The sequence below is a fragment of the Sander vitreus genome, chromosome 13 (assembly GCF_031162955.1).
Source record: "Sander vitreus isolate 19-12246 chromosome 13, sanVit1, whole genome shotgun sequence".
NCBI lineage: Eukaryota > Metazoa > Chordata > Actinopteri > Perciformes > Percidae > Sander > Sander vitreus.
Genome location: NC_135867.1, coordinates 6,215,735 through 6,225,951, shown reverse-complemented (window position 1 = coordinate 6,225,951; position 10,217 = coordinate 6,215,735). Strand labels below are relative to the sequence as shown.

Here is a 10,217-nt window from a genome sequence, read left to right as displayed (position 1 = left end):
AATATAAAAAATAATCAAAACGAGGATGAAGAGTAATACCGGTTGGACGGTGTTTCCCTTCACAATAAAAGCCCATCCCCAATGCCATCAGTTCTAGGAACAAACTAGTCTCGTATTAGCAGACCCATCTTCAAAGCGCTGTGTAGGAAACCCTCCCTTGCCCCCATTTTGTGCTAGTCTGTGCCCCTTATGTAGGCTATTAACCTAACATAACAAGACACAAACGGGCTAGGAACAGTTATTAATTGTTAATAATGAATTGTTAGTTAATTAATTTTAATGACGCTGCTACATATTTTTAGGCTGCGGGAACAGTTAATAACTAACTAATTGTTAATAACAGTTATTATGTTATTTGTTTTTTATGATTAATAGATTAATTTGTCCATCAGAAACAAAAACCTTGAAAAGAATTGCCAAGCTTACTTTTTTATAATCTTTTGCACATTCAAGTTACTATTGCCAAAGCATTTTTACAGCCCCTCTATACTAACAGTATGTTGCAACTTGTATACGCTGATATCTGACTGCAAATAACAGTGATGGGAGTAAGTTGAACCTAAACAGTATATGTACGAGTCAAATTAAGTAATATGGTGCCATGTCTTTGTGCAAAGTAGTTTTATTTTGAAAACAGCTCATGGAACTTTCATTATATTTCTTCACACTTGATGCTGGTTCATGATTGAGGCAGGCCGCAGGAGTGACAGCAGAGAGCCAATCAGATGTGGGACAATCTATTAGGGGGTGCATTTTTTCCACTCAATATCTCCAGTTAACTGTTCCATATCATTAACTGCAAACTAAGAGAGGAACAATTTTATTACAAAAAGTCAAGTATGAACACGTTGTTAAATTTTGCTTTAGCTAAAGTTTGTCAGGTATTCAAATGTGATTGGTGGGTAATAACATTAATACTTGTAATACACCCTGTAATAAATGGCTTTCAGTAAAACTAAATAGATAAAGAATTAGAGCTGGGCAATATGTTATATATCGATATATCGATATTATATCGATATCGTGATATGAGACTAGATATTATTACTAGTCTTAGATTTTGGACATCGTAATATCGTAATATGGCATAAGTGTTGTCTTTTCCTGGTTTTAAAGGCTGCATTATAGTAAAGTGATGTCATTTTCTGAACTTACCAGACTGTTGTAACTGTTCTATTATTTACACTTAGTCATTATATCCACATTACTGATGATTATTTATCAAAAATCTCATTGTGTAAATATTTTGTGAAAGCACCAATAGTCAACACTACAATATCGTTGCGGTATCGATATCGAGGTATTTGGGCAAAAATATCGTGATATTTCATTTTCTCCATATCGCCCAGCCCTATGAAGAATCGATATATAAAGTTATATGCTTTTGCAAATTTAGTCAGTCACATACTGACAACATACAATCTTTCTCCTGCATTCCCACTTTCTACAGTTTGTTCAGATGATCATGTGTCCTTGTCTAGTAATTGTATTTCAAACAGCACTTACAGCCAACATTGTCTTTCTTCTTTGTTGTGGTTTGCCTTTTTGATTTGTGGGGTTGCATTCAAATGTGTTATCCTCCACCACAGTTGCGCATGCCCTCTTGCAGAAATACATCCACTATTAAAAGACAGTAAAATACTTAAAGCTGCAAAATCAACCACAGGTAATTTCTGTTGTAGTACACAATTGAATAATATGCCTTGCTTTAAACAATTTCTGCAACTTGGAATTTAGATGTTCTGCATGTAGCTACCTGTTCTGTTCTGTGTCTTTGAGAATAAACCAGTCCAGGATGCCAACACAATGATAGGCAGGGTGGCAGGAAGTTGGTCATAATTAAAGGAACATATACAATGAAATGAAATGGTAGATTACTAGATTTATAAACTGAAATTTAAAACAAGTTTTACCTATTTTTTTAAAAGGGAAACCGAGGGAAATCAGATCTTTTGTGATTTGGTTGAAACGGTTTGAGACACATTAGTTTAAGATGGCCGACAAATGACACTGACAAGCTGACAGCTGTGTGCTGTGCAAGATGGAATATAAACCTCTGTAAATGACCACACTGTATCAAATAACCAGTTGGAAATTGTCACTGTTGTGATGAGAACATTAAGCTATCAGTTTGTGCACAATAGATCTGGCCTCTGGTGCTAACAGTTGAGCATATTATGTTCAGTGATGGGCCTATCATATCAGCCTTTTGACTAAACACATAATTTCAGAACATACTGTATAAGCACAAAGAGAAAATCGTAAATGTCTTGATGCTAGATTTTCATTCCAAGATGTTTTTCAAGACAAGATCTCAGACAAAGCATAAAGCATGACCCTACTGTAAATGGCCTACCTTAAAGGACAATTCCGGCGCAAAACGAACCTAGGGGTTAATAACAGATGTGTACCCACTCGATTGCTCTCTGGGACATGTTTTCATGCTAATCGAATGTGTTTGTAGCTTGAAACAAGCTAGCGCGGACCGCTGATTACCGAAGCATTCAGAACATTGTAAGTGTACAGACAGTTTATTAAAAAGATAGTTTAGAAAGACAGTAGCTCCCAAGACGGCAGCCACCTGTATACGAGAACACAACTGTCTTTATAATCTATCTTTTTAATAAACTGTCTGTACAATGTTCTCAATGCTTTGGTTAACATTAAGGGACCCTCATTATGCTACTATTGAAGTGTGGTGATATTTTGAGACTTTTTGGTGGTATAATAAGCGATTTGTTTTTACTTTCCCTGTGCCCCGAATACTAGCGTTGTAAGCTAATCAGCGGTCCGCGCTAGCTTGTTTCAAGCTACAAACACATTCGATTAGCATGAAAACATGTCCCAGAGAGCAATCGAGTGGGTACACATCTGTTATTAACCCCTAGGTTCGTTTTGCGCCGGAATTGTCATTTAAAGTAGCAATTTGACATTTTTAAACATTTTACACGTTATGTTTTGTTGTTTAATCTCAAAAATATGTGCTGGGGATCAATATTGTATCTTATTACCATTGATCCAAGTTTGTAGAGAGGATATGGCCAGTAGAGGGCTCACTGTCAAAGATGATTTATGTTGAAAAAAATACATAAAATTGTAGGCTGGGGGTTATTTATTTTTTTAAACTATTACATAAATAAAAAGTTATTAAATGTCATGTTTTTCGAGATTTGTGGATTGTCCGCTTTTATTTTGAAGATTGTATACGGAAGTAGCATTTTATATTCACGTGGGTTTGGGGATTGTATTTTGAAAATATGGCAGGAAGTGTCTTGCTTTATTGTGGCTAGCTTGACGCTTGTGTTTTCTGTTCCCTGGGGCCACAGTGTTTTCAACGGGACTCAACTTACCGGACTCGCCATGGCCGCTTGACCCAGGCTAAAATACCCTTCTAACGTTATTATTTGTTCGAAACATTTGCACAAACTTTTCCCAGACAAACTTTCGTCTTTTGTATAGTTTTTTTATGTCAAGGAATAAGGATGCAACCCCCACCGAGAAAGGTGAGTTTTCCCGTTTTAGCCGCTGAAGCTAACGTTAGTTGTCTGGAAACGTTCTCGACGAAGTGGTGCATATTTAATGGTTGAAAATGTACGCTTTGTTGCTGGCCGTCTGGCTTAAACGATAAACGCACCTTTTTATTCTGCAAATGTTCACTAGTTTGTTTTCTTGCAAGTTTAATTTGCGTATGCTGTTTCTTTAAATAGAAACGAAGGAAGAAAAACTTGTTAAAAAGGTCCCATGTGCCTCAATTTAGGGAGACTAACGTTAGCCCCGTTAACATGCCCTGTTCCCTCTCAAATGGAGAGAGACGGTCAAAATACATTCAAAATGTGACAATATACATGGTTTAACGATATTGACTTAGAAAACAACTTTACATATTTTAAGAAATAACGCTACAGAGGGGTTGTCTTACATCAGCGCACAAGTGATTCGCCAAGCACCTCTTAAGTTCAAGTAAATATCAAGTTTGGCTCACACTGTTGAGCAAGATTATGGCAATAGCAGGCGAAACTAAAGTAAAGAATTTATTCAAATGAAATGTAGTTTGCGTTCTTGGTCTTTGCCGATTTTAATAGTGGATCCGGATTTATGAAAAACTTAACAAGATAAGTCATGCTTTGTCATTTAAGTGCGTTTGGAGCTATGGAACTGTAAATTGACAGATTTTTGTAAGTAGTTTGGTGCGTTTTTTCTTGTCCAAGAGAAGGTTGGTAGAAAAGAAGAACAATGTTGCCGTCACGTATGTATTGCTTAACTTAAAATAGCCTACCTAGCATAAGAGCGAACTAGTGTTTTAAGCGTTTTAATTGGAGAAATAAACGTAAAAACACAAATCTCAGCAAAGTCTGGTTCTCTGCGATTTTTTTTTTCACGTGGGATCAAATTACAATAACATGGCTCAGCAGCACAGAATATTGACCATTACCCCAGTACATTTTGCAACTAGAATGCTGTTAACTGGAGTAAAATAAATGCTGGTTTAGCTTATTTGTGTTTGTTTAACGGCAAAAATATGTGGACTGACTTTTCAAATCATACATGTTTTTGTCTTTGTAAATTTAGATTGCCCACCATGAAGGATGAGGTTATACTTTAAAACTGTTTGTTCTGAATTATTTTTAAAAATTATAGATGAGAATATCATGAAGTTGAAGCTCTCTGACTTGGCTGACATATTGATAGATGATGATTGATTATAACAGCCACATTTTTTTATATTCGCATTTTCATTTGCGATTTTAATCGGTCCCATAATTGAAATAAGGAAGAAAAACCCGGTTTTCTTGTTGACAACCCTCTCAGTTATCAGGAATGAGATCTGGTCACTGCACTTCCTAATTCATCTCATGGCCAATCACAAGCCCAGAGAGAGACTCTCACTTTGATAATGAATGGAGCTCACTTTCACTACCTAGATTTGACATTTAGAGAAAGCTTAGCCTCGGTCAAACTTCCTACTGTATAGCCACTGAGGAAGTAAAATATTCCAACAAAAAAAGTTGCAAAAAAAGGAACCGAACTTTTAATATGTGAGAATGCGTGATGTCCCAGTTTCATTAAGCTGTTTAATATTGTGTTAAGCAGAAAAGCATTAAGGTAGGAGCTCGTTTTACATTCTGCTTGATCTTCATGTTTATAAGTTATAGTTAAGTACTTGTACTAGGCTATATTTTATGGCTGCAACTAGGGCTGGGCAATATATAGATATTATATCGATATCGTGATATGAGACTAGATATCGTCTTAGATTTTGGATATCGTAATATGGCATAAGTGTTGTCTTTTCCTGGTTTTAAAGGCTGCATTACAGTAAAGTGACGTCATTTTCTGAACACACCAGACTGTTGTAACTGTTGTATTATTTTCCTTTACCCACTTAGTCATTATATCCACATTACTGATTAATATTTATCTAAAATTTCATTTCAATCATCAAAATATTTTGTGAAAGCACCAATAGTCACCACTACAATATCGTTGCGGTATCGATATTGAGATATTTGTTCAAAAATATTGTGATATTTGATTTTCTCTATATCGCCCAGCCCTAGCTGCAACTAACAATTATTTTCATTAATCCATTATTCTGCTATTATTTTTTCGATTAATTAAAGATAAAAGATGATGATTTTTAGATTGCTTGTTTTGTTCAAAACCCGAAGATATCCACCGAAAAATGCACCAAATCGCTGAAAAGCGTACTCGATCACTTCATTATGACTGCAACTAACGATTATTTATTAAACTGATGATTGTTTTTTTCTAATGAATCGATTAGTTAGGTTGTTTGGTCTATTATTCATCAAAAAGCAGATGTCATCAAATTGCTTGTTTTATCCAACCAACAGTCCAAAACCTAAAAATGTTACATTTACTATCACACAAGACAAAACAGCAGCAGATCAACACTACTAATTAATGTAATAGTTCTGATTAATTAACCAATTTAATTGTTTAATTCTCAATGTAATGAACTTGTTTCCCTTTGACTGAAAAGTAAAAAAGACTCCTAGACCACACCGTTGCACTGAATGACAACAAACACACTGTAGTCTATGTTGACTCAATCCCACATACACCGTCCTGCTGCCCCAAATACTCACTACTAGAGCACCAAGTGTGTATCACTTTGTGGCTGAAAGTAATTCCCAAGAAATGCACTATTTCCTCCAGTTTTAGTAATGTTTGATACAAACTACAGTGCCTAGCTGGTTGAGCAAATTAAACTATATGTTTGTCACCGTTTTTTTAAAGGTTTGTGTCTTCAGTAGGAGCAATTGGGCTTGCGGCTGAGTTCCACTGACAGAGTCGGGAAGTATTGAGGCATGGAGTAGCACATTTGTTGAATGTGAATAATATAGCATAACACCAGGCTAGATGAGCAATTACAACGAAGCCATTATCAATTAATTTGCTCGTTATTCTCTCAATAATCAATCCATTGTTTTGTTTATAAAAAAAAATCCAAGAGTCAAAGGTGACATATTTAAATAGCTTGTTTTATATAACCAAAAGTCCAAAACTCAAAGATATTGAGTTTACCATCATATGTGACAAAGACATTCATTAAATCCTCAAATTGGTTGGCGATTAATGTTTATATCTTCATTTTAATTGCAATTATTGAACTTTAACCTGGCTCATCATTGAAAATAAGGACGGAAAAACTCCCAGTTATCAGTAATGAGACCTGGCCACTGCACTTCATATATTATCTGACGGCCAATTAGAAACCCAGCGAGACCAACTCTCACCTGTCCAGAGCTACTGCGTGATAATGAGCTCATTTTCACTAACACCAGTTAAGCTGAATCGACACTGGCCTCTTGAGTTGTTGATATACGTACGGGAAATATTTTGTCAAACACGAAGTGGAGAAATCCTCTTTTGTTTTTTTTGGTCCGAGCTGAAGAAAAGCGTTATCACGAGATTCTCCCTCACAAACCGTCTTTTCTTCCCCCTGCAGGTCCGGGTCACCCAGGAGCTGAAACACACTCACGCAGAGCAGATGAGCCGATTACACATCAAACACCAGACAGAGTGTGACCTCCTGGAAGACCTGAGGTGAGCAGTCCGAGGTCTTACTGTAGACACGGTGGACTACAGAGTACCTTTTTATATTTACATGATTATAAAATGACCATGACGATAAGGCCCTGTCTACACGTATACAGATATTTTTGAGAGCAGATCATTTTACCCCCTGTTAAAAAAACAAAAAAACAAACATGCGAGAACGCAAAATGTTTTCAAACGCTCAAACAAACAATGTCAGGCCAGTAGGTGACCATAGAGTCTACGTCAACGATACGTCAAATACCAGAGAAGAACATGAGTTTATTTTCATTTTGGCTGTTGTAACTTAAAAACACAAATAGTAGCTATTTATTTATTTATAGTTATTTGACACCTATTTCTTCACCTTTTTATTTTTTTAACACCTTTCTGGCACACAAAATGTGATTGAGGTTGTTGTTAAAGCAGAACAGAAAGTATGAGAAATTTTTTCACTCATTGTAAATTAATTTTTCCTTCAGTGTCAGCAAAACGCATTACACGGGCCATCAGAAGCTCCAGTGGGTTAATGTGAGCGAACTAAACACTATAAACAGACTTGAAGAAACTCACTAGTCTAGCAACGTCAAGGCTGCAAACATCCCATAATGCATCACTCTCTGCCAGAGCCAGTGTTACACTGGTACTCTCTCCATTCAAAAAACATCTGCTGTTGTGCATATGTAAATGTAGTCCTTGAATATAATCCTTTTCCATATGTTATTTCCAGAAAAAAGTATTATTACTTATATTTAAGCCATTATGGTAATTCCTGCCTGTATGTTGAAACATTCTATTACAGTTAATTAAAGGGTTAGACCTGTATATCCATATGTCCAATTAAAAGCCACACAGTTAGTATTATCCTCCTACAATATGATGCAGTACAACACATTTTATTAAAGTGTAAGTAAATATGTAATCTTGGTCTGTTTTCTAGTTTCCTGAGATTGTTTGTTTGAGGATTGTATGACAGGGTTTTTATAAGAAACAGCATCTGGAATTCCAAAGATTAAAGTGAAATAGTGTTAAAGATTTGTGGATCAGGTCAAGTAAACACTGGTCTTAGAGACACAAAGACATCTTTAGCCCTGTGCTCAGATGCGTAGGCATTTTAAAGGTTGAAAAGCCAAAGGTTGTGGTTGTGTTTTCCGCCTTAGTGTTGGGTTGAGTTGACAGCCTACTGGCTCCCCACTTCCTGTCTGTGGTTGGTGGCAGAGCTCTGAACCTTCAAACAGCTGGAAGTTAAGGTCATAGAGAGCTGCCAGATGTTCTGACTGCCCTGGATTGTTCGCTGTGGGAGGCTCAGTAACATTAGTCTGTACAGAAACAATGCGAAACTGGACTGGTACAGAATTCACAGGGGTCACTCCCTGATCTCTGACAAGAAATGATTCAGCAAACTGGAAATTGCATCTGCTTGTCAACAAAAGCTCTGTTTGGGGAAAATGACAGGAAGTGAACGTGGGGGGGGGGGGTGGAAGAGAGGGAGCCTTGGAAATGCAGGGAAAAGAGGAAGGGAGCAGGCTAAAGGAAGAAAGGGAAGCGCCCAGAAAGTAAGTCAGATTGTTTAGAGTCGGGGACGAGCATCGCAGTCGAGTCTCGACATGCTTAATGACTTAATGATGATTCTGCAGCAGTCAAGTTTCTCCCAGGGCACTGACCTCTCCTCTTTTCTTAAGACTTTTGTATATTTTTAAGTTAGAGTTTAACTTAAGGTATTGTCAACTTTGTTTGTGTTATTGAAAATCAAACACCAGTATAAAAAGCCCACTCAGCCCATTCTATTTTTTTGTATACTTGTGAACCCAGCTAAACATTTTCAGCTATTTCAAACATGAGCAGCAGTTTTCGTTGGTCTGTAAGAATTAAAAAAGTGCTCTTGCATGAGCTTCATTTGACCATGCAGAGGGAAATCATAGAAAAAGCAATGAAAGCAAGTGCCTCAGCTGCAGTATCCTCAGTAAATCTCACTAAAAACTGCAAACTTGCTCCACAAATTACCTCTTTAAATACTTTTAACAGTGTGCGGGCGGGGGGGGGGAATCAAAACAATCGGTGTAGACAGACAGTTGGACTTTCTTTGCAGACAGAGAGAAATGTGGAAGTTTGGTTTTAGGCACTGGCTTGAGGTGAAGGAGAGCGAACTGTAATAAATACCCACAGTAATATGATTGTTCCATTGTTATCATGCAAACTCGTAACACATTAACACGAAGGGTGCTGCTTTCACCACCTAACCTGTGTGGTTCTTTTAAAACAAATTCTGCTGCGTCTTCCTGTTTAGTTTGGGCTGGTGTGAAAGCTGTCAATGGAACTCTGGTGCCGCTTCAAATGGAGGCTCTTTGTTGTGCTTTGTTTGTGGTCTGAAGACAAACTGACCAGCCACAGCTAGTTAAAAGTTTAAAGTGCTCATATTATGCTCATTTTCAGGTTCATAATTGTATTTGGAGGCATAGACATTAGTAACGGGGAGAGTGTAGACTAACGTGACTAGATAGAACTACGTGTGAAAGTTACGGACATGGCGGCAGTAGTTCAACCATACATGTTCGAACCCGAATCGGATCCTGAAGATGGAGGGGGAGTCTCCTGCAGAACCTGAGACTCAGAGAACTCAAATGTTTCGGCCGATGACTGCAAAAGGTTTATAGGTGACTAAAATGGGTGGTCCACGGTGCAGAGTTCAAAGCCTCTGGCTTTGATAAGCATTTCATGGATTTGGTACAGAGAAGTGGAAATCCAACACAGAAATGGCTGCAGGAAAAACCCACCTCAATCAAGGACGAAATTATCAATTAAATACATTTTATGGAGAAACTAACTTTTACCTTAAGTCCTTGATTGATGACAGTATGGGGACTACTGGAAAAAATATTTGACCTGCACTATATGTGTGACTGTATTTAACTGTTTGTATTTGTTTTGTTAGAAATATTGGTTATCGTCTCTTATTGAAATTGAATGCTCACCTTCACTCGTTTTCTTCTCTTTAGGAGTTTTAGCCAAAAGAGGGCAGCTGTGGAGAGGGACTACGCCCAGGTGAGTAAATCTTAACTTTTTGTCGTCTCTCACGGTGCTATTGATGCTCGTTAACATCACCGCTGCCCTGCCTTGTCATTTGTGTTGCTAAAAATACAGTTAGTTTTTACGAG

The 10,217-nt window shown here is 37.3% G+C and overlaps 1 protein-coding gene across 1 annotated transcript in view; it reads left to right on the top strand.

Moving 5' to 3' along the window:
- Window positions 1-3,303: 3,303 nt before the first annotated feature.
- The window catches only part of LOC144527682 (F-BAR and double SH3 domains protein 2-like), a 33,424-nt gene continuing 26,510 nt past the window's right edge, over window positions 3,304-10,217 (top strand). Inside the window, exons 1-3 of the mRNA XM_078265892.1 lie at window positions 3,304-3,503; window positions 6,974-7,071; window positions 10,059-10,104. Coding sequence (XP_078122018.1) covers window positions 3,483-3,503; window positions 6,974-7,071; window positions 10,059-10,104 — 165 coding nt within the window. The 5' untranslated portion in view covers window positions 3,304-3,482. The remainder of the gene's footprint in view (window positions 3,504-6,973; window positions 7,072-10,058; window positions 10,105-10,217) is intronic.